Source organism: Pelobates fuscus, chromosome 3, assembly GCF_036172605.1.
Source record: "Pelobates fuscus isolate aPelFus1 chromosome 3, aPelFus1.pri, whole genome shotgun sequence".
Lineage (NCBI taxonomy): Eukaryota > Metazoa > Chordata > Amphibia > Anura > Pelobatidae > Pelobates > Pelobates fuscus.
Window position 1 is genome coordinate 244,186,656 of NC_086319.1, and position 25,630 is coordinate 244,212,285.

At 40.1% G+C, this 25,630-nt stretch overlaps 1 protein-coding gene across 2 annotated transcripts in view; it reads right to left on the bottom strand.

Annotated features, from left to right (window-relative positions):
* Positions 1–2,318: 2,318 nt before the first annotated feature.
* NET1 (neuroepithelial cell transforming 1) overlaps positions 2,319–25,630 on the bottom strand; it is a 46,984-nt gene continuing 23,672 nt past the window's right edge. The window contains exons 2-11 of one of the 2 annotated variants that reach the window (XM_063448292.1): positions 24,770–24,836; positions 21,676–21,735; positions 7,649–7,756; positions 7,245–7,412; positions 6,523–6,682; positions 6,357–6,433; positions 6,003–6,260; positions 5,384–5,554; positions 4,590–4,776; positions 2,319–4,194 (exon numbers count right to left, since the gene is read on the bottom strand). In XM_063448292.1, coding sequence (XP_063304362.1) covers positions 3,797–4,194; positions 4,590–4,776; positions 5,384–5,554; positions 6,003–6,260; positions 6,357–6,433; positions 6,523–6,682; positions 7,245–7,412; positions 7,649–7,756; positions 21,676–21,735; positions 24,770–24,836 — 1,654 coding nt within the window. In that variant the 3' untranslated portion in view covers positions 2,319–3,796. Of the gene's footprint in view, positions 4,195–4,589; positions 4,777–5,383; positions 5,555–6,002; positions 6,261–6,356; positions 6,434–6,522; positions 6,683–7,244; positions 7,413–7,648; positions 7,757–10,203; positions 10,459–21,675; positions 21,736–24,769; positions 24,837–25,630 lie in introns of those variants that run through there. The other variant, XM_063448293.1, reaches the window with a different exon arrangement.

Here is a 25,630-nt window from a genome sequence, read left to right on the forward strand (position 1 = left end):
TCTCCTGTTTTTCCTTATCAGTTTTCTAGTAGTTGTTTTTGGATGGTGACATTTTTGCTCCATTTCAGGGGAAAACTATTGAAGTGGCTGGCTGTTGAATGTAAATCCCAACAGTTACTTCAAGCACCATGACCACTTCAGTAATCTGAAAAAGGGTGCTTTTGCTATTAAACGCTGCACATATAGAGTTAAACTCCCTTGCTGCTGGAAGTGTAACTGAAATGTATGTAATGCCATATTTATATGCAGAGTTGCATTCATTGGCTAAGCGCAGTCAACAGCCATAGAGGACCACTCTGGTGGAGACCAGGGCAAACTGTAAGGTAAAAAAGCAAACCGTTGAAAACCAGTTTACTCCATTGGACAGGATACTCCTACCATAATAAGCACAGCGGAATGTAGTGGTTATGTTGCTTAAAATAACCTTTTAAAGCAGTGGTAGTCAATCCTGGGCACTCTAAATGTTGTGGACTACATCACCCTTAATGCTCTTAAAGCCAGAATGCTGGCAAAGCAACATGGGAAATGTAGTTCCCATCTGGAATGTCATATGTTGCCTATCCTTCCTTTAAAGCATTATAATATCTGGAGTGTCACTCTTCCAGAGTAATTTGTTAAACTAGTTCAGCATGGCTACCTTCCAGATTCTCCTTGCATGAAAATTCAGTTAGCTCCACTGTGTTAAACAGAGTACTTTAGAGGGCACTTTAATTGGCTGAGAAAGATAAGAGTTCTTAAAGCCAACACACACCCAGGAAACCCAGTTCCTAACACTTTGACAAATTACGGCACTAGGACACACCTGGCACCAAACCACTACAGAAAGGTCTAGAGGTATGGTGCTTGGTAGTCCTTTAACCCCTTAAGGACACATGACATGTGTGACATGTCACAATTTTTATTCCAGAAGTTTGGTCCTTAAGGGGTTAAGGACTAATAAAATGTTCAAGCAACAATGTAATTAGTGTACTTGCCATTTATTCTTAGACATCTTAGTATTTTGGCCACATGCCATTACCCTCTTGAAATTTACTCTGCATCTTCATTTGTGATCAAAAGGTTTCCTCATTTTTACTTGTTCAATGTAACTAGGATATGTTCCATTAAAATTATGCCCACATGCGATATGTTGTCGAAAGAAAAATAGGTTTTAATTGAAGCTAGTAAACCGCTTTGGCCAGTTATCAGGTGAAGAATGACAGACAAAACTATTGAAATACAATATTTAATCTATGGACTTATTTTTTTTTTTTTAGAAGGATCATGCAATTCCGATTTCTTTGGTCTGTATACTTTTACAACAACCAATGAGAAAGTATAGGTTTTTGCCCATCATGATTTAATTTTATTGGTCATACGAGATTTCCATTCAACAATATTTTATGACCATATTTAAGAATCCATCACTGCCATTTCTACTTATTAAAGCACCTTTATTGTAAATCCTTCAGGTTTTGCAATAGATGTAATGTTGGGACCCATTTTATGTGTCATATATTACGGTCATATTAAAATGTGCTATTTTACTTGCTCAGCATACATATTTTTAACACAGAAATAAAGCAACTCACCAATTTGCTAATTTTGCATACAAACTTCTAGGCTTGCAAGTTAAACAATCCCTGGTGTACAGAGTCCTTACAGTTCTATGTTTTTTCAAAGCCTTAAGTCTGACATTCCACACTTTGGATGTCTTACAAAAATCAAGATCTAGAGTGCTCCATTTCTTCTTACAGAAATCTGGAGTTGTGTGCCACCAATTCCTGTACATAAGTAAAAACCTAAAATTGTAAGATTCTTATTAAACACTTTGTTGTTTAAGTTTAACATACTTAAGAAGATCTAATATCTGCATTTAGCTTGGCTTTCACTGGCTCATTGAGTACGACCATCAATAAGAGTTTACTGTACAGTGAGACTATTTTGGAATAAAGAATTGTGTGTTTGCACCCACTGCCAGTCAAGATGAGGTTTCTGGCTGTATATCAAAACTGGCAACTACAAGAATACTTGGTCAAAAGAAAAAGGGATTCTAATTGTAAATGTTTTGTAGTTGTATAATGGTTTCCTATTCCTAAATTAACTTGATAGCAATCAATTGTAACATTTCAAACTACAAAGCAAATCTGATTTATCAACTGAATCTATAACCCTTCGGGGAGGAGGAGGGCAAAACAGTTGTTTCAGGAAGTATTTTAAGAATAGGTGGTTATAAACTTAAGGCAGCCTTTCGTCCATGCAGCCATTCACTTGGTACAGAATAGGAATCCTGCACAACATTCCACTGCCAAATATTTCACATGCAGAAAGAACAGATGTCTGGGATTTTTGATTTTTATTGTACTTGAAGACGTATAGCTGTACAGAACAATTTACAGAAACCGCTTATTTCATGTATGTACAATTTCTGAAATCCCATCATGGTATCACATCCAACAGAAGGAAAATGTTACAGTATATGCAAAGTACAGCAGAGTAAATTGGATGGGCAGGGATTATCTTTCAAACACTGTATCAACATTTTCAGCATTAAGTTTTGTTGCTTATTGCTATATACTATTATTTCACATTATTGAGCTTGACTTCCTTATCTTATCTGACAGACATTTGGTAAAATCATACTGCTATCAGGTTTGTCCACTTCACCTTCTCTTTCAAACTCTTTAGAAAAAAAAATAATATTTACAACATGCCCTCTGACCTTCTACAACATACAAAAAACCTTCATAATCCTATCCTTGCCATTTCCATGGCCCACTAAGCATCAAGTGGTTTGTCTTTGGAACAAAAAAAACCTCACTTCTACAAATTAAGTCTAACATTGCTTAACTCCTTCACTAGTTCCAACTCTGAATTCCTACTGACCTCTAACACAATAGTGCCTACAAAACAAATAAAAAATTAAAATATGATTAAAGGACTAAGTGTTTTCTCATCCAGCTGCCCTTTAAGGTATGTAAATATGATCCAAAATGTTGGATACATGTGATTCGAGAAAATCAAACCCATCTTCAAAATACAAAAAAAACATAAAAAAAAACAAAACCTAAGCTACTTAAAAAAAAATTAAATACTTGTCAGGATACACATATAAAAGGAGGAATGTACAGTAAACAAGAAACATTTCCAGTAGGTAACATGTAAAACCTGTTAAAATCTCAGAGTCTGTTCCTTTAGATTTGTTTTGTATTAACCCTAAAAGGACCAGGGACGATCTACTCCATTGCCAAAATATAGTGTTTAAAATGACCTCTTTCCCCTTTAGTAGCTCTAGAATTGAATGTGATTGCTTATGACAGAGTAGGGCCTATACACACTGAATTGGTTTGATTACAAATAATTAACGCTGGTCCTTACAGAGTAAAGTTTTGGGATACTGCAAGAGGACATAAAATAGTGGCTCAGGTTACAGCTTAAATATGCTTGAGCATACAGCTGGAAAAATCCCTGGAAAACATTGAACACAACTATAGATGCTAGATGAAATTTCACTTTAGGAATCTCTCACTCCACGTGCAACTTCCTGCATGCATAAATATTTACATGTGAAAATAGAAATTGTTCCATGGGGGGGTGGGGGGTTTCTTTATTTTCACTTAGGATTATTCAAACATCAAGAAAACAGACTCCAGTTTTAACAATGTCAACTGCATACCAGTAGCTGCCACTGAAAGGGGAAGAAGGCAAACAGTACAGTAGGATCAGCAAATATAATCCACACATTCTGACGTTACAAGGGGGAAAAAAAATGTACACATTTATAAATAACAAGTCCCTCCAAATGTCAACTTGGAACTTAAACCAAGGTTTCTTTTCGTTTAATGCTCTGCTGTGTGTTCTCTCGTATTTTACAGCTGCCAGTCTGTGTTCTTTGTGTTTTCACAATTTTAATGTCTTTTGAGGTGTCCAATACAGGACTTTGCTCATTTTTGTCTAAGTCTATATCCATAACACCAGATATGGTTGACGCCCTTCGTTGTACTTTGATGTTTGGCACTGGTGGTTGGTTTTCTTCACATTCTTCATTGACATCAGGAAGCTCCTTCACTTCTGTTGGAGATGCTTGCTGGTATGGAGAAATCGCTGTTCTAATGCAATTGAGCCACTGCTGTTTGTGAAAGACATCATTTGCTTGAAGGGTATGACTCTGGCCATGGCAGGCTTCTTGGAAACGAACTCTGAATATATTTTTGGCTAGAATTAATAAGAAAAAAAAGATATATTAAAAAATTACATAATTTAAAAGTAGCAAACCTCAGGGCTGAAAAATGTTCATCAGGTACAAAATAAGTGTAATCATGTAAAAAAATAAATATATATATATATATATTTTTTTTTTTACAAGATTACACTTAGTCACAAAGTTATATAATTGGCTATTATTTAGCCAATTTAAGTATTTTATACAAACTATAAAAAGTTAAGGCTAACTAGGTTGGAAACTCATAACTAAACTATTTGACATGAAATGCACAGTGGTAATTTCTTTTAGATTAATGGTACACTATTTGCATTACGCAACATAGCATGATTTGCTATTTAAATTGTATAATTTTAGACATGGAATAACCTTACAGAAAGCTACATACCTTTATCAGAATTAGTGAATGCTCCTCGAAAAGAACCCCCCATCCGCACATCCCCATCTTGGAGATCTTCTAGAACCAGTTCCTGAACAGGGATAGGCTGCCTGTAAACCTGATAATAGTGATGCTCATTTCTTGTAACTGGACGTGTTAAAACCAGGATGTCTTGGAACAGAAACAGATACAACTTCTGCAAGAGAGAGAAAACAAAAAAGAATTACATTTTGAGTATCCAATCTAGGTTCAGCTTATTTAACGATTACACAGCTTTGCAAATGTGAAACCTACATTTTATTAAAATAATCTGTTGCATTAAATTAAAAAAACACAAAAGAAAAAAAACACTGTGTGCACAATTTGTGCAATGGGATAAGATGCTTAACTAACGTAAATCCTTAATATATATTCCATAGACAAAAAGTCAGGAAAAGCAAAAACAAACCGTATAGGTCTATTTCCTATTAAACATAATTCACTATTAGGCACCATAATCATGTCAACAAATTGAAGAGATTATGGGGCTCCAATAGGAGCACAGTGCAAGCGCTTTTTGTCCCCAATGTTTTCTATGAGGAGCATTAGATTGGCCTTTTAAAGCTGTTGGCATAACATCGCTGGCAGCTCATTGAGCGAGTGCAAAGGCTATACCAGTGCTGAAAAAATAAAGCTATTTAAGAACACTAGAGCATTTTTCAAAACTACTTCCTAATGCTATTGGGTTCTCTTAGATTCTATATACACCCATAAAAGCAGTAATAGAAAGAAACATTTGGAATATAGTCAATTAAAACACCTACATGTCCATTTTTATTTTTCAACTCCCCATGACAAAGAAGCACTTTGCTGGAATCTATTCGTGGATCCTTTTGTTTATCCTCAAGGTACTCCAATTGCTCAATGTAATACTGACATTCAGATTCCCCTTTTTTCAAGTTGATGTCTGAAAGGACTCCTTGAATTAAGCATAGCTGCAGAAGAAAAAGAAAAAAAAAATCCACAGTGAACTCAGGAAAACTGTTTTAAATATACACAGACAAGTAAATAAGGGACCTCTGTATTATTCCATCTAAAATCTAAAGATAACAGAAGAAGCCCCATGTAGAGAATAGTTTGCTATAACCAAGTGGAGGCCACAAAGGGGAAAGACTGACTTAACCTATACATGGGCTATAATAATATTTTTATATTTTATAATATTTTTCATCAGCAGGAAACATGTCCCTCTTTTGGTTTCCCTAACTAGTCAAAAAAACACAAATTAAAGTATGATGGCAAAGTTCAAATTAGATTTTAATAATAGTCTGCAATTAACCAAACACGCATTACTTTATCTATCAAAACGTAAACCCAGCTGAAAGGCCAACTTAACATCCAAGCCAATGTTTTGCATAAAGCCCAGATTCTGACACTACTCACCGCTTTCTCCAAACTTGAGATATCCGGGTGGTCTTTCGACGTGTGCCGAAGGATCTCTTTCAGTAAGAGGGGATATTTCACAAGACGGCTTCTAGGAATATCAAGAAAGCTCCACAGGTCCAGCTTACGACTGAAAGGAGACTCGAGGCATCGCTGCAGAAAGTCTTGGACTCTAGGGTCCAATTTCTTCTTGTCAAGAAGAGCCTTGGCTGCTAGTTGGTTACTACAGTATCGTTTGTAAGCATTCAGGCGAGGCAACTGTAAAAAATAAAATTGGTATTGTTAGTCTAATGCAAGATGTGATGACATTTATTAACAAATAACCATCTTTAGAAAAAAAGTTTCATATTTTACCCAATTAACAAGAATGTGCCCAATTTGGCCCACTGTCCCATCTGCTTTCGTAGCCTCTCCAAGTTTAGCCAGAAATTCTGAAACAAAAATAATAACGAACATGACCACCACATAGGACTTTTTGATGAATATTAAACACATCATGTTGATCAATCAATTGCTGTACCTTCATGCAAGGGAATATAGGCATCCAAATCACCAAATATTTGACCCAGTTCGTCTTCAGACATAATGGACAGTTTCAACATCGGGTCATGGTAGGCCTTTCTTGCCAACTTCAAATCTTCAATTAAGTCTTGCTCACCTCTGGTCATTTCAAATATAGCCTGCATTGTGCAGAGCAAACATGTTAAATATACAGTAGTAGATAATAAAAAGTTATTCATTACAAAGTTGCATTACATTACATGTTGAAGGTGCTCAGTAAGCCGTAGAACACACATGGTAACTTTCCTATTTTCCAGGTTGCACTAGATGAATCCAAATAATATTTGACCTGCATCAGAAAAAAATCTGAACAGCCCTGGTGGACTAGCCATAGGAATGTTAACATCTGTGCAAGCCCACACTTGCCAGTGCCAGAGAGAGCTTGGATGTTTTTTTGGGCTAACAATATGCTCAAAATAATGTGTATAATTTAAATAGCTTTGTTAGAAAAGTATTTTAGGATGAACTCCGTTTGAAAGTTCAGGCATGGCTTACCATGACAGACATAAAATAAACCCAATTTTATGTATACTTATTTACACACGACTGGCCGAGCATCAAGTGAAATTTGTTCACAAATATTTGAGGGGCCAGGCCAAGTTTAGGCATTATGGAGGATGACTATTAATTGTTTCAACAAAAGGCAAAACAGCAGTAAAGACGGAGCAGGACCTGACTTACCTCTTGCCGTTTAATTTCTTTGGCACTCAGAGATTCCTTCATATTGATATCCAACATCTCAGACCAGAGGACACTATTCCTTCTTTTTGGAGGGGTGGGTGCAGCCATCCTGCTACAGGATTTCTGTGCACTTGTGGGTGATTTGTTTTCAGCTCGCATTGTGAATGACTATAAGAATGAAAAAAGGAATTAATTCCTGCTTGAATATAAACTATATACACACTTGTGTGAATGTAATTGCATGAAGAAAAAAAAAATACTATTTAAAGTTATAACAATATTCTATTAAAGAGTGTTTCTTGCTGCAGTGATTAAGCCAAAGATTTCCAAATATGATTTGTACATTAAAAAACTAAATAAAACAAACCACAAAAAAAAACCAACCACATTAAAAGGAGTTTTACCTGGATAGTTTGCCCAAAGCGCCGAACTGCGCCATTTCTTACAGGAGAGATTAGGTTTGCCAATGATGTGACACGTGCTAAAGGCCGTACTCTCTTATTGCTTGGTTCCTAAAAATGTAAAAATTAAGATGTTATTTCAAGTCCCAAAGATATTTGTAAGTCTACGAACTATAAACAGGTTATCAAATAACAGGCAAGTTCAAATATGAAATGCTAACTGACATGCAATGGAACTCTGACAATGCAGATTTACGTATTTCTCTGCACGCTAACTGCATTCTACTGTGGAACAAAAGTTGGTGTAGTTAATGTTTAACTATTAAAAACATACCCTGAGAAAGTATGTATAGAGAGATTGGCCTTTTGTTCATGAAAGGATTGCTTCTGCTCACATACAGTTTAAAAAAGCATTCAGTAAAACCAGACAGTGAAGGCAGACAATACATGTCAAATAATGCATTTAACAGTCACGCTAACTTTCTGGTGTAAGGAAACTACATTCTCAAAAAAATATATTAAAAAAATAGCACCTTTCCCAGGCACATTCAACGCCCTAAATATTTGTTCTACATGCTTCATTAGTAAATGAACTGCTCATTTTAGTAAAATCTATGATTAAAATATAAACAAACACACTTGGAGCTTACAGGCTCTTTATATGCTTACTAGTGACAGTACATAACTGATGGACATCAAACTGCACATCAAAGGAGCAGATATGTGGATAATCTATAACATCAACCAACACCAGCCTGGAATTGTATTTTTCCCAGGAACCATGGAGTGGATAAAGCCATTGGAGACATACACTTGCATTAGGCATAATGATTTCAGCTAAGACCACTACACAGACCAGAATTTCTTCCTTGTGTCTCAAACTGCTGAGGTTATAATGTACATACTGTCCGATGTAACAAAACACACAGAATTAACAGATTATGGTGTTTCTTGACAAAGTTTTAGAAAATGCATGAACACATTGAAGTTTCTATTTCTTTTAAAATTTTAAGCAGTTACATTGCACATTAATACACCATGCAACAATACCTTCAGACTTTATAGCAAAACCATGTATTCCTTCATTTCATTGTCACAATACATGAATACAAGCAGGTGATTGCTGAACATTCATCTCATCGCAAACCAAAATATTCCTTTTATCCATAACCAGAAACATGTAACTTTAGGACTCTCCACTGTGTCCACAACTTGCGAAATTATATTACTCAAATATCACTGAAATGTCATTTGATAACCTCACAGACTCCAGTTACTGAATATCTACAATCGCTAAATAATAGCCAGCAAGGTGGTGGTATAAGTGTGAAAGGTTAAAATCACCCTTAGTACAGAGTACAAGTCACAGATATGGCAATTGCGTTTAATGCACAGTGAAAGACAGGTGTGAATGACTGCATGGCACATTGGTGTCAGTTTCCCATACCAGATATTAATGAAAGCCGTCTGGCCACATTTTATTCTGACCAGTTGGTAGAGTTGCAACAAGGAGCCTCTCTTGTTCTAGGACTCCAGTTTAAGACAGAAAAATTTATAAAAATATTCATTTTAAAATACCAGAGTGGAGACTGGTTTTGTTCAATGTAATCTCTTCAGGAATGTCAAAGTGACAATGGAATTGCCTAACTCTGGTTCCTAAAATTGAGAACTAAAATAGATATTTATATTTTGGGCAAGAACACCAATGTAAAAAGTTCCTATCTCCCCAAGAAAAGATCAACCATATGTTTGGTACAGATTGTGGACGTTTTACATTGAGGGCACTAGCTAATTATCAAAAGAACATGCCATCCACTTTAAAAATAAAATAAAAATAAAAAAAACGGGGGAGGGGGAAAATGTGGGACGGGAATAAATAGCTAGCTAGCTAAGGCATGGGGTAAATTTAGCATGATGATGCTATGTAGTTCATATTTCTACTATAAAAGAAAGCATAACAATGAAGACTTCTGCAAAACTATGAATTCAGCATATGCCAACCAGGCTTAACCTACACATTTTCTAAAAACAATTCTCTCACTTTGTTCTTCTCTGAAAGGGCTCATTGAGGAAACTGCTTCAAAAGATTAAACCTACAACAAAGGGCAGGAAAACAATCTGATGACATTGATAGGAGCTTGGAAAGAACAGCAGCAACAGAAACAAAAAAAGAAAATGCTGTCAAAATGGTCTGTTCCTGTGTCTTTATATTCCTGCTGCCAAAAACGGCAACGTTCTGAAACCGGTTTCAAAAGCAACAGTCCATTAAAATAAATATATCCAACAGTCTACATTCCCTGCATTAATCCTTAGATCCAAGGTTTTGAAACAAATATATTCTTCAGACTTAAAATAACCCAACAGGTTATCTGAAATCGGCCAGCCACTGAAAACCTGGCTAATTTCAAATGCTTGCTAATGTGATTAATATCTGCATGTCATACATTGCTTTCCAATCAAATCCCAAATGTGAACACGGCACTGTAGAGAACCACAAAGTAAAAACCAAACATTAACAACCATAGCGTGATATGTAGCTCAATGTATCCAACACGTACCTCTGATTCCTTAGAAGCTTGATTCTGAACTGTAATAACCTGGATAGTCCTTTTTATAGGCAACAGTCCTCCAATCTCATCATGAGCCACCATATTTAATATCCCCCTTACAGGAGCTGAAAAGAATCCACTGTATAGGCTTAGCTCCTGCTAGATGTGTTGGTTTTTCATACACAAGCTGCCTGTGTGCTAAAAAACACTCACAACTCCTTCCCATACTGCATACTTCCCTGGCAGCAAATGAAGTAATGTCTGACTAGTGCTCTGCTTTCAAGAACTTAAAAAGGTGGGAGGAGCGGACTCAGCTGCCTTCAGGGCGTGTTTCAGAGGAATACCGTGTCATTTGTCTCTGACAGCTGGCACACCTACTAGTCTGCATCTCGAATTACACACAGGGTAAAGTTCTGAGCCACATAGAACTTAAAAACGTACAGCCAGGCGTGTGGGGCAGATTTCACGATAAAACAGCCATGTACACAGTGCAGTAATTCCACCTAGAACTAGGAGAAATTGGTTAACGGGTGTGTGTAAATTAATCTAGCCACTAAAGTACTTATGTATACGTTTTCAGCGTTTATACATAATGCTGATGTACAGTGTTAGAAAAGTGGTGATTTACTCTTCATCCTTTCTAGCACTGTTCATCATGCAAGTATGAACATGCCGAGAACACAGACGGCTGGCTACATTATTAAAAAAAAACTAAACAAAAATCCCTTACACACAGTCCTCAGTAAAGTTGGCAACAGCTGTATACACACAAAGGAGTGGCTTTGGTCATAGATTCTGGCAAAGTTAGCCTAGCCCACTGCATCGCTACGCTCCTTATAAAAGAATCCAACATTCACATAGGCACACAAACCTTCTCAAAAACAAGACATTTGTTTTATAAATGAATTACAGCATGCCAATGTATGGTTAATATGTGCCAAAGATTAGAGACTTGGTTAATCTGCATGTACACACCGATAAAAGCCACATGAAACTGCATGTAGTGTGTTTCTTTTTAGTTTATCCCACTTATCTAGCGTAGATATCCATGCTCTAAACAGGGCAGCTCTTGTGCCTCTAGTCTAGAGTAAATTGGCCTATACTTAAAGCAGTTTGAGAGATTGGCATACTGGTGTAGAGACCAACAGTTATGTTAACCCTCTGCATGCCACAAGCAAGTATGCACCAAGGAGCAATGCCAAAGCTACATCTGGAGTATTTCCAATCTAGTAGCAGGGTAAGATGTGGTGTAATATTTTATACACGTCAAAATTTCAGTGGTCCAAGTCATCTAAACTGAGATTTCCATTCCTTTCTCTAATCTAAGTAGGAGGGAAAATAGAATTATTCCCACATGTGCCATTGTAAAATAAATACAAATATACTAGTTTATATCAAGAAATTGCAAATAGGCACCTACCCTGCAACGTTAAACTGCACTTTACAAAACAAGTCTTGAAGGGAAAAGACCAAAACAACAACAACAAAAAAACAAAACTGTAAAACGAAACTGCCCAACACAGGGCTTCCCAAACTTTCATGGGCAGAGATCCACTTTTGATATTTGGAGACCCACTTGCTTTTAATGCAGATTTAAAAAAATGAACACCATGGCAATCCGCTTTAGAGGCATACAATTGGCCCACCATGGCAATCCGCTTTAGAGGCATGCAATTGGCCCACCATAGCAATCCGCTTTAGAGGCATGCAATTGGCCCACCATAGCAATCCGCTTTAGAGGCATGCAATTGGCCCACCATAGCAATCCGCTTTAGAGGCATGCAATTGGCCAACCATAGCAATCCGCTTTAGAGGCATGCAATTGGCCCACCATAGCAATCCGCTTTAGAGGCATGCAATTGGCCCACCATAGCAATCCGCTTTAGATGCATACAATTGGCACACCACTGCAGCTTTAGAGGCATACAATTGGCCCACCATAGCAATCCGCTTTATTGGCATACAATTGGCCCACCATGGCAATCCGCTTTATTGGCATACAATTGGCCCACCATAGCAATCCGCTTTAGAGGCATACAATTGGCACACCACGGCAGCTTTAGATGCATACAATTGGCACACCACTGCAGCTTTAGAGGCATACAATTGGCACACCATGGCAATCCGCTTTGGATGCATACAATTGGCACACCATGGCAAACCGCTTTAGATGCATACAATTGGCACACAATGACAGTTTTAGATGCATACAATTGGCACACCATGGCAGCTTTAGATGCATACAATTGGCACACCATGGCAGCTTTAGATGCATACAATTGGCACACCATGGCAGCTTTAGATGCATACAATTGGCACACCATGGCAGCTTTAGATGCATACAATTGGCACACCATGGCAGCTTTAGATGCATACAATTGGCACACCATGGCAGCTTTAGATGCATACAATTGGCACACCATAGCAATCCGCTTTAGATGCATACAATTGGCCCACCATAGCAATCCGCTTTATTGGCATACAATTGGCCCACCATAGCAATCCGCTTTATTGGCATACAATTGGCCCACCATAGCAATCCGCTTTAGAGGCATACAATTGGCACACCACGGCAGCTTTAGATGCATACAATTGGCACACCACTGCAGCTTTAGAGGCATACAATTGGCACACCATGGCAATCCGCTTTGGATGCATACAATTGGCACACCATGGCAAACCGCTTTAGATGCATACAATTGGCACACCATGGCAGCTTTAGATGCATACAATTGGCACACCATGGCAGCTTTAGATGCATACAATTGGCACACCATGGCAGCTTTAGATGCATACAATTGGCACACCATGGCAGCTTTAGATGCATACAATTGGCACACCATGGCAGCTTTAGATGCATACAATTGGCACACCATGGCAGCTTTAGATGCATACAATTGGCACACCATGGCAGCTTTAGATGCATACAATTGGCACACCATGGCAGCTTTAGATGCATACAATTGGCACACCATGGCAGCTTTAGATGCGTACAATTGGCACACCATGGCAGCTTTAGATGCATACAATTGGCACACCATGGCAATCAGGTTTAGATGCATAATTTGGCATATCATGGCAGTTTTAGAGACAGAAACCATGCATATAGCAGTTTTAGAGGCATGATTTTGGGTATCACGGCAGTTTTAGATGCAGAAACTTGGCACATCATGGCAATCTGTTTTAAAGGCATACAGCTGCTTAGTCATAGACTCCGTCCGAATCAGAAGTGCTGTGCCCTGCTCTTTCATCCAGGCACCTCACGTTTATTATCCCAGTGGTGGAACTAATGTAGCGAGGGCCCTGGTGCAAGTAGGTTTTCTGGGCCCCCCCCGAGTGCAAGTGTGGCCAGAAGGTAGATTCCATCTATCAGAAAACTTCAACAATGCTACGCCAGCTGGGGATCTACCATTTGACCATCATTGCAGGGTTATATTTGTGAGCAGTGTTTGAGCATTTGAATGTAAGCATGTTTTTGTATTAAGTATATGTGTGCATGTATGGGTGTATTTGTATGTACTGTTGCCATTGGAATGTAGTGGTGTACTGGTTTGTAATGTTTGCATCTGAATGCAGGGGTGTTTGTATGTGGTGCTGGACTTTAAATGTAGGTTTGATTTGTGTGTGTAGTGTTGGTGTTTGAATGAAGGGCTGTTTGTATATAATTTTAGTGTTTTAATACAAGGGTATGTTTGTATGTAATGTTTGATTGCAGTGCGTGTATATTGTGTATATAAAAAAAATACATATACACAATGTGTGTTTGAATGTAAGCATGTTTTTGTTTGGAGTATGTGTGAATGTTGGTGCTTGAATGCAGGTGTGCAATTGTTTGCAGTGTATATACACAAACACGGACCCCGCAATACACAGACACACAATGACACCTAGTTTCCCACACAGATACACAGACACACACTAACACAAAAGGACACACAGACAGGAGGTGAGGGTGACCGTGTGGGAGGGAGTGTATGTGCTGATGACAGTGTGAGGGCAGGGTGAAAAAGGTTTACAGTGTGGGGGGCAGCGTGAGAAACTGTTATAGTTGGAGGGAAGGGGCAGCAAAAGGGTCACCGTGTGGGGCAAGGTGGAGAGGGAGAGGGGGAGAGGAGGACAAGGAGAGGGAGGAGAGAAAGGGTCACAGTGTGGGGAGGGAGACAAGGAGAGAAAGGGTCACAGTGTGGGAGGGGAAGGCAGGGTGTGGAAGACTGTGTCCTACCTTTGTTTTCAAGACCGTGTGATCGAAGTCTCGCGAGCACCCAGAGTGTTGCCATCGCAACGCTCAGGGAGCTCGCGAGACCTCTATCACACGTTTTGCAGCTCGGAACCTGGGGGAGCTGCAGACCGGAGGTGTTGGGCAGACTGAATGGAGGAGGCCCGGCGCCAGGCCCTCTCCTAGTGTCGATCCTGCGGTAATGGTTCAAGGACCCGACTAATCAGTCTGCCTCACAGTCTCCTTAGTCCCCGACAGTCCTGGAGGCGTGGGTCAGTGCGACCCACTGGGAATCACCCGGCGACCCGTGGGTTGTGACCCACACTTTGGAAAACCCTGGCCTAACACACTTAAAACAGGCACACATATCCCTTACCCTAAATCAGGGTAAGCAACTTTTTTTCGCATGAGGGCCAGATGCCATATCAGTGCATGGAGGATGGAAAGAGGGCTGCATTCATCCAGCTAAAAATGTGATATAGTAATGATAACAAACACAGGAGAGAAGCACATTTCTCAATTCTCATCTTTGCACAGGTTAATAGATGGTCCCTTATTTGATTTCCTTATGAGTGATTGAGATAGATATATATACATACACACACACACATATACATACACATACACATATATACCGGAATAGATGGCTCTCTACTAAACAGCGAAACAAATCAAGGAAGAGCCATTTTCTCCCCTACTTTCTCATTCATGGCATACTTTTTCTCTTTGCCCCTTCATCTTTTCATCCATATCCCAAATACTTTTGAATATATACAATTCTTCCAAGACAACAGCTCAAACTTAATTTTCAGAACACTTAAAGATCCCCAATTGAGCCATACAAACGCACATACACACAGTCATAGAGAGAGACATTAAGGTACACACACTCATACTGACAGATACACACAAATTAAGTGTGTGAGAGGGGGGGGAGGGGGGAGGAGGGGTTTATTAGACATCATGAAGCAGATCAGTCACTTACTTTTAGAAAGGGCCTCAACCTTGGTGTCCGGTAGCACAAGGGAGCCTGGAGGAGCTTGTATGAATTCTACACACAGCTCCCTCATAGGCTGCTCTGTGGGGACGTCATTCATCGCTACAGTCCAAGCTGCCAGGAGCAGTGTGTAGAACTCAGCTGTCCAATAAGTTATGATGATAGAAACAATCAGCTGCCAGGCAGTTTGCGACCTGCAGGTTAATATTCCCTGCCCTAAATAATATACACATTAAGGGTGACTAGTCACTTCTCTGGGATTTACACCATAGAATCAAAACATCGCAAATCACCTATAACCTGTGCTAATGTTGTACTGCTCCATTTTCATTAAATTGATATTAAAAGGTTTGACAAATGACATCCAGTCCGGGCAAACACTGCAATAGAAGAGAAAATAAAACATGATTTCATTTCTCCTCTTGTCTGTAGGCTCTCTATTGTAACTGCCAGAGCTTATAACAATGATTGACAGGGGCTAAGATGGAGACCCCTTATAGCAGGGAACAGAGGTATAGATTTTTACATTTAATTTTATTCTCTACACCTTACATATTTGTATAATATAGGAAACAATGTTAAAAATCCTGAGAAGTGATGTTCCCTGTTTAAAGGGTAACTGAGAAACGTTACCTATACTTTAGTGCCATTATACTGCCAAGAGGTGATAGGTGCCATCAATTTTTTTCCCCCCTTTATACAATCTGTTAACCACTTTGCAACTCAAGATGGAGATTTTGCATAATTTCAGACCTACCCTTAAGGACATGGCGCAAAATTTCTGTCATTTACAAAAATTAGCCCTAGATCGCGGCAATCGTGGGGTTAATGCTGCTGCAGTCTGTCTCAGACGGACAGCAGCTAACCATGTGGTCCCAGCTCATGTGACCAGTCTGACAACCAGTCAGAGTGAGAATATGTGCTGTAGGAACTGCTGACCCACCTCTCTGCACTACCATGTTCAGTGTGAAGTGCAGGGAGACTGATCTGTGCTGATCACTTTCTCCCTGCAAAAGAAAATATGTTAAGTTAAAATCCCACCCAGCCCTCCCCGCTTTTCAATCAAGTTTAACCCCTTTCCCTACCCTTTGATCACTGTATTTTACCCTCATGGGATAAATTCGTTGTTTAAATATTTAACTGGGCTAGGAGGAAGCTAATGGGAAATTGGAGGATTGCCCCAGGAAGCCCCTCTAATAGCCATCTGAGGAGTGGCCAGTGGATTACAATAAACTGTAATTGTTCTGTGCGACAAACATCGTGCAACATAGAGATATTTAAAAACAACAAAGCAGAATTACAACATGTAATTGATAAGGGTAGATGAAACACAAAACAACGCAAATGTAGTTTTCCATGTGTAAAATAAACCAATTCAACACTACATGAAGATGCAAACCACTTCTTACTGGGTTCAAATAATGATTCCAGGTTGTAGCAGCATTATCCTAATAAGTTGTATAATTACAGCACAAAAGTGCATGCCAATGACTAAGCAGCTTTTTCTAACTTGATTTTGTGTTGGATATAGTTGCTACAAAATACAGATAACACCTACATAAGAGTAAACATTATGTTGAGTGAATCACATGTGTTGCAAAACATCTGGGTTGTAACACTAATGCTGGTACATTACTCAGATGTGGCACACAACTAGCTGGAAAAAACATTTACCTGACATGCAATAACATACGTGTAAGAAAAGATTAATATAGTATATTTTTGGTTTCTGTAAATTAATACAACTTTTCCTGCACAAGTACAGGATGACGGCACTTTGTATTACAGAACATAGTTAAAAGGTTACTCCAAGACACATGACTACCTCATGCTGGAGTCTATATGTGCAGGGTTTCACTATCAAATGCTGCACACAAAGTTCAACCCATCAGCAAAGCAAGTTAGAGTTCTGGGCTGACTAACGTCAATTCTGTCTAGTTCCAGGTTGGCTGATGACACCCCAATGAGTTGCCCTGCAGAAGCTGGAAGCATGTCACAGGACCACCTGAAAGGATTGAAGTCCGGCATGGATCCATTGCTTAATGATTTACCCAATTAACAGAAACAGGGCCAGGGTATTCCTTAATTCATAACCTCTACCGCAGGCTGTAGTGGTTATGATGATTGAATCAACCCATTAACTACCAAATATTTGCATTAAATGAATGCATCCCATTTTACGTTAAGGGGTATTTGCACACATACATGCATTAGGCAAAATGGGAAACCAAACAACGTAAATGCCCACTAGTGGATGGGTTAGCATTACAGCACAATATTGGAGGTCAATCAACAATAGAATTGCCAACTACCATATGAAAACTAAATAAAACATGTTATTTACATATTTGCAAGCAAGAGAGCCATAACTTTTACAGAATTATTCACTAAAGTGTGAAATGCTGGAGAACACAGCCAAGCTTGAAATTTTTTCCAAATTAGCTGTTCTTAAAATATATAACGCACTTTAAATTCTGAGGAATTTAAGCTTTAGTAAATAATTATGTAATGATTGTATCAGACAGTTACTAGAGGCGCCTCAGGGATTCTAACAGACTATAGGTCCCTTAAAAGACTTTGGAGGAGCTCTGTCCTGAAGCAACTGACCTGAGCGGAACGCACGGTCGCTGAGTTTCGGGCTAAGATACCTAAACCCAGCGATAAATCCCCCCCCCCCCCAAAAAAAACTGATTTTCGAGCCTCACTGCCGCAGCTCCATCACCCCTAAAAAACATGGGCAGGATTACTAAAGTTGAAACCTGACAGACCCAAACGAGGCATGAGTATTGACGATCTTCTCCTCCAAGCACATGGCGCATATGGGCTCAAGATGGCCGCCAATGGTGCGACTTCTCAGAAGACTCGGAGGAGCTGTCCCCAGACGTCAAGGACGGCTGACAAATGCCAGCATTACAGCCTCCACCTAAGCCCAAGACCGGAGACTCCAGACCGGTGACGGCAGAAATGCTCCAGAAAACCATACAGGCAGATGTAGCCCTGCTACGCACCAACATCGCGGGCCTGGTAGGCCGCTTCGGCGCAGTGGAAGTCACCTCCGAGCAGCACACCCAAACCATAGCTCAACTCTAGCTGGACATCCAAACACTCACAAAAAGACAAGCAACCTCTGACCTGCGATTCATCCAGCTGGAAGACACGCACCAATTTGAAAATCCGGGGACTACCAGAGGGCATACCCACGGCAGAGCTCCAACATCTTCGCCGGAGACTACTAGTCCAAGCAGTCCCGAAATGTACACGTGGACAGCATCTTCCGAGTTCCGAAACCCAAGAGAGTGCCTGATTCAGCGCCCAGAGACCTGATTATAAGGTTCTGCAGCCGAGGCCCTGGTTCAAGCTGCACTAAAGGGGACTACCTCACTCGATTTTGAGAACATGGCGCTCTCTTTCTTCGCGGATCTCTCCGGTGAGATGCTACAATGGCGCAAAACTATACAACCCCTCACGGCTTTGCTCCGCCGCCATGACAAGGAATACAGCTGGAGATCCCCATGTGCCTTGCAAGTGAGACAGGGAGATGCGGTACACTCAATCATGGACATATCCAAAGCCCCCGCACTCCTCATCAAACTAGGCCTTCCAGGGGACTCCCTACAACAGCCTAGTACCCAAATGTCGACATCAGCGGGTCACCGCTGGGACCGGACCACGATCACGCTATTCATCAAGAGAGCAACACCAGAAGCCCCCGTTGGTGCACATACCTGAGGTGGCAGTAGGCGACCTGCGCTTTCCTCCCCCCATATACAGGTCTTACACTTACGCTGCGGTTCGAAATTGGTTAGTCTTTGCTTTATGAACTTTTTTTTTCCTCTTAGCTGGCCCACCTGCCAAAACGACAGGTCGGAAATGCAAAGGTTTTATCTGCCCCCCTCTGATGCCATAGACCCCAGTTACCATACAGTGATGCAGGTGTAAGCTCAGTACAAGCCATAACCAGCTGACTTGTGTTTCACTGTTCAGGTTCACCATTGGCAACCTCTGGTCAGGAGGAAAATATGCCCCTGACATGTCTCAAGCTTATTTTAATGTTTATCTTCTCTATTGCACTCCTAAAATGTTCATAGAAGTTACACTAGTTATGTACATGTGTATGTTTCTTATAACCCTTTTCCCCTAAAAAATATGCATGTATAATATGTGCCACAACACTGTTATGACTCGTATGATTCCCACTGTTTGCCATGAATGTTGGGGCTTTGCAAGCATGTTGTACCCTGCTGCACACAAAAATAAATTATAATAAAAAAAACACATTTGGAGCACGCCCAGCTAAAGTATAAACTCTAAAGGAAAGCACTGAGACAAGGCTTTCCTACGGGAAGGGCCTAATGCACTTGCAGCACCGACAGATGACCACAGAATGACATGAGGTATAAACAGCAGAACGCAGTAAGGAGACTGGTAGTAAAACAATAGCATAGATCACAGCAAAAATGTTGCACATTTGTCAGGCTGTGGGTTTTTCTGTATAGCTAAGTGCTAGGTGGTGGCTGGGTTAGTGGTAGATATGCAGCATTTATAGAGAGGGTGACAGTGCCAGTGTTTACCATAGAGGTGTGAGAGTAAGATGGGCCAAGAACTAGTAACCGGAGCTTGTTGGTGGAACATGTGTGTGTTCTTGTCTAGCATTTTCAGGAGTGCAGCTTACACATTCCTAGCCTAATTAACCCATAGGCAAAAGGGGGGCAGAAACAGTGGAGGAAATAGCTATTCGGCATGAGAAGGGTGGAGGTAATTATCCTGCTCTATGTTTGAGTAAGGATGTGGGCTTTTGTGCACTGGGGAAAGAGGATGCTTAATTGCATGAGTCCTGAACTAGGCCTGTAAGAGGCAGTCCTGTTTGAGGTCAAGTTTTGGCTTCAACATGAGAGCCTGATGTGGCCAGCTTGGGCACGAGTTCTGCAGCAGTCCCTGGGTTCCATCTGTGGGACATCAATGTGGAGGTAATGTTGGGGATTCCCAAGCGCTGCAGGATCGTTGCAGTTTCCTGGAGGTCTCGATTGATGTGGGTTGAATCCCCTTGGAGGACTGACAGTGATGGGGAGTGGCACAATTGCTAGCGTATTTTGTGATGTTATAGAAGGAAGGGAAGTGGTCGTAGTTCTTGGCGCCATGCCAGAGTGCTGCCGCATAGGTCTGCATAGAATGCCAGTGACATGTCTCCGAAGGTGTAAGGTGACTTGCCCCTTAGAGCATTCAGGACTGCTGCTTTGTCTTTTCCGTTTTGGAATTGGATTACCAGGTCCCTTGGTGTTGTAGGTGGTGCTTTTGGCGGTTTGGGCACCCGTAATATACCTTCGGTCACTATTGCAATGGCCTGTTTGGGCATCAGTAAGGCTGTCAGCAACAGTCTAACCACATGTGGGAGCTCTGCTTCAGGTATATTTTCAGGAATCCCCCTGACTTTCAGATTATTCCGGCGGCTGGAGTCGTCTTGTGCAGCAAAGCGGCATTCATAGGAGTAATTTTGCTTTTGCAAGTCGCTGACCTCTTGTTGAAGAGTTTTGATCTGCTGTGTGCAGGAGTGTGAGTTAGTTTCCAGTGCTCCAATTCGGCCTGTCTGCCAGTAGCTCTTTTAATATTGTAGTGGTCACCGGAGCAGAGTCTGGCGTCATTAGAGGGGTCGGCGGTGGAGGCGCTTGAGCAGGTATGTAGCCCTCCTCTGATCCACAGGAGAAATAGTCTGAGAGGTCCGAGCAGTCCCCAGTGATGGACGCCATTTTGGGCCCATGAGCACCATGAGCCTGCTGCCACAAATCCCCAATATTCCTGCCCAGTCGGGGTGCATCCTGACGTAGTTTTTTCCCCATGGGGCTTAAGCACGCTGGGGAGTTCTTCAGAACACAATAAGGCTGGTCTGGATGCCGAAAATTGGGTAATTATAGACTTCGTGGACCGGACCTCCACAAACATGCGACCGCCTGCTTTGGCTGTCAGACACCGCCCCTTTATTATATTTTTAAACCATTTAAATGCAGGGAAAGGGAAATTAACAGTTTTTTGTTTTTTTTTTACAACATGTGCACAGTAGGATTATCTGGACATGCCTATGTTAGAAAACTAGTTATGGTGCTTGGTTATATTTCAACTACTACATTTAGTTGCTTATAGCTGCAGTGATATACAAAGTTGAAGTACTATAATGTGATAAAGGATTTTTTTTAATTTGTTGATTTTATTCTAGATATGTCAGTTACATTTACTTTAGAAATGTGATTTCACCACTACTATAAGAGCAGGTTACCTTGAGATCAAAGCTATAAAGACTGACACTGTCCTCATCCTTTTCTCGACGCTTCCTTTTCTGTTGAAAGAAAAATAAAGTTTATCCAGAATTGCCAATAAATGCTAAACACCAAAATTTGTCCAAATCTCTAAGTTAGTATGTCATACTTACTAGGTTCACGTTTTTGGTATATAATGCAAATTATGAATATGAGAAAGTCTTTTACCCATCAGAAAATGTTGTATAATTAGAATAATGGCAATTATTTCCAACCCTTTCAATGAACAAAATGTTGATCAATTCAGCTCAAACTCTAGCACTGTTTAACAAAACAAAACAGCAGGGCTGTACCTACAAATATCTTGTTGGATTGAATCTAAGGGACACAGGTGTACTTCAAGGAGGCTAGATTCCTCCCACCACAAACAAACAGGCATTATTAAACGCTTTGAGCCACCCCAGCTCATAGAGGGCTTAAATTCCCTTTTGTAACTTACCTGATAACGGTATCCCTCTGCCCAGGGTTAGTGCTCCGCCTCTTCCAGGGAGAGGGGGCCTAATACTGATGCGCAGCAAAAGCATTAGGTCATCCCCATATTGATTCAATGCTTTCCTATGGGGTTTTAATGGACACTGGATGTCCTCATAGAGCATGAGGATGTCCAGTGTCAGTTATGCAACCAAAAGTTAGCCACCAGAAAGTGCCTCTAGTGGCTGACTGACCAAAAAAAAACCCTCTCAAAAATGCAATTATTTACCATGCAGGACTAAGCGGGACTGGGACACTGCACCCAGACCCCTTCAATGAGCTGAAGTAGGTCTGGGTGAATATACTGTCCCTTAAACTAACCACTCTAGACCCATTTAGTTTCCCTACTGGATCTAAACATTTAGATGGAGGGAAGGCTATACTGCTCAGTGCACAGCTGTCTTGTTTCTCCAATTCCAGAAGCCAATGACTCCCAAATTGAGCCTCTCTACTTACATAAACTAAGGAGTACAGGATATTAATTGACCTGCAATGAAAGTGTGAATGTATAGCATGTGTTATAATATTAGTGCGTGCTGCAATGTATTTGTGGATGCAGATGCAAGTGGCTAGTTACGTTTATGCCACACACAAACACTAACTCCTTCAGTTAAATGATGGCGGTAAATGTGCGTGACTAATGACATATTGGCATGGGTTTAGAAACTATTTGGTGAGTGTAGAACACCATTTTGTCCATTGACCCAGCAAATATACATGTTTTGTCCCCACCTTGCAAACAAATTGACATCCATTTTAAGACTGCTTTGCATTTTGCCCTTATTAAACAAGTATAAAGTAAAATATGATATTGGAAACAATGTCAACAATTGAGTGGCAAAGCCTGATTTGAATGACCATGTGAGATTAACGGTTTGATTCCTGCATGTATATTTAAGTGAAATAGCTCAATTTTTAAAAAGAATTCTTAGAGCACCATAACATCATGAACATAAAGTTGTTATGGTGCCAATAGGTCCCTGGTGCAGGCTCAACTTAAAAGGTTAAACCGTTCTCAAATGGTTTAGTGCCCTTTTCAAGCCAGTTTTTATGAATGGAGATTCACGGAATGTCTGAGAGCGTCAGCTGACCGCTCAAGGTTTAATCAGCAGTGCAACTGCCTTATTCTGCTAGAGCCTTCAGTTTTAGAAAACTAAAGGGCAGAGAGGCAGGAAAATATGGCACTGGAAAAGAGATATTGGAGTTTAACACCTTAAGGTGGCCAGCGCCAGGGACCTCCTGACACCATAGAATCTTCATTTTGATCAAGTTGTAGATTTTGCCTGGCTACATACAGGAGCTATGGAATAGATTATACATACAACACAAAGAAAGAATTGTGTTGAACAAATACATGTCAAATAACATCTTGTAAAAATGTTAGTCCAAACTACAGTGATCACAGTCAGTCACAGGTGTCGAATTAATGTGCCCCACACTAGCATACAGGAGCATTTAAGCAATGGAGTGTCTATTCTCAACTTGCACACAAATTGGAATCAAACAGAACTACCAATTCCCCACTGCTGAACCAGACTTGTAAACTGAACTCCAGCCAATACTAAACCAAACAAGTCTGGTAAATCCCTTACTTGATGGCTAGACTATAGGAACATCTGGTATTGATTTGGTCATCAAGTTGAATTGCATTCTTCATTTTCCTTCATTCAAAATACGAACAACGGCTTAGTCCCTGATTGCAACATATTAGAAATCTTTAATACCCAATTTAAAAGCACTATCTTATCCCAAATGACCAGTAGGGAGGATGTAAAATACAAGGACTGAGTTATGAATCAAAATTAAAGCCATTAAAAGGAACACTACAGCTTTAGAAATATATACAGGCCTCCCCCCTCAACATAAACAAAAGTTTTTTCCTTACTTTTTTCCCCAGCTCCAGTGCAGCTGACATATTCTCAAGCAATGTTATCTGTCTGTTGATGCTTCTCGTCCAAGCAAATGCTTCTCATAGGTAAGCACCGAATACAATGCTTTCCTACGTCCATCATTAAATGACATTCCGCGTTCTCATGGATATTGAACGTCATATAATCGAGTGAAACTTTGTTCTCACAAGGAAATAGCCATTCAAGGTGTGTTTAACCCTGCAATCATAACATTACTGTATCTACTGAAATGTTTTAGATTGCAGAATTAAAACTAAAGAGCCACTCCATCCAGAGCTCTCTGGGTACCAGGAAGGGCCTTAGTTTTTGTCTAACCAATCCAAAACCAGTTTGAGACACACACACACAAAAAGGAATTATTGGAAGGGGATGCTGGAGGGCGAGATATTTGTAGATGGATGAAAAATAATTTAACGTTTCAAATCTACTTTAATTGTTCAGATAAATGCATAGTTCAGATGATCACTTTACCCAATTTACAAGCATTACTTCAATAATACTCCGCTAGCCTTGAGGCACAGTTAGCTCAATATGTAGTTTGTGTATTGCATTATTTAATATTTTAGCCCCTCTCCCAATCAATATATGAAATATGCAAAATATTAAACAGCATATTGAACACACTAGTTTAGACACATAATGCATATACATACATAATACACATTGGACATACCAGTGAAAAATCCCAGTGAGGTCCAGGGGTTAGAAAGGTGAATGAGCTGCCTCTTCTGAGAGAACGTCTAGAAAACAAAAAGTGTTAAGCATTAACAAAGTGCATGTAAAAGATTATTACACATTTGTCTCCCCTAATCTATTCACATGGCACCCTTAGGGATTCTGGCATTCATACTATTAAAAGGATATTCTAGACACAGATGGTATACCAATTCACCTGACACAAGGACAAATTCAAACGCATAGTCTACCAGACAGCCACTCCCAGACTGCAGTTTCACAGAGATTGACCCAGTGAAACGACATTTGACATCCTCACATTTTGCATAAGATGTCAATTCAATGATTTTCTATGGGGAATGCCTAATGTTCGTGTGCATCGAGTTAAGCGTACGCATTAGGTGTGGAGGGCCCCCCACTAAGTCAAACTAAAAGTATGCCATTGCTCGAAATAGCCAATCATAAAAATGTATTCTTCATTTAAGTGTGTGAAAACAAATGTGATCACTAATGATTTGAAGCTGAAATTTGTTTTTGCACTCTACATGGGATATGTTTTAGCATTCCACATTCATCATGCGTCCCTTTTAAATGCAGTCTCTCTGCGCCATCTAGTGGACAAATAACTCAGCTACAAATTATAACATTTATCAGAATCTAATCATCTTGGGCAACTTCTAATTTTATTTTTAGTTGAGGACGATGTAATATTAACCAGCATAAAGATGCCACTAGGTCAAGCATGTCCAATAAGATGTTTTGAAGTCTGTCTTGAATTAAATATAAGCTGGGACAGTTAAAGATACACTCCAAGCAGGCCTCCACTAATTATGGAAGTTTTACTGCTCAATCCAGGGCT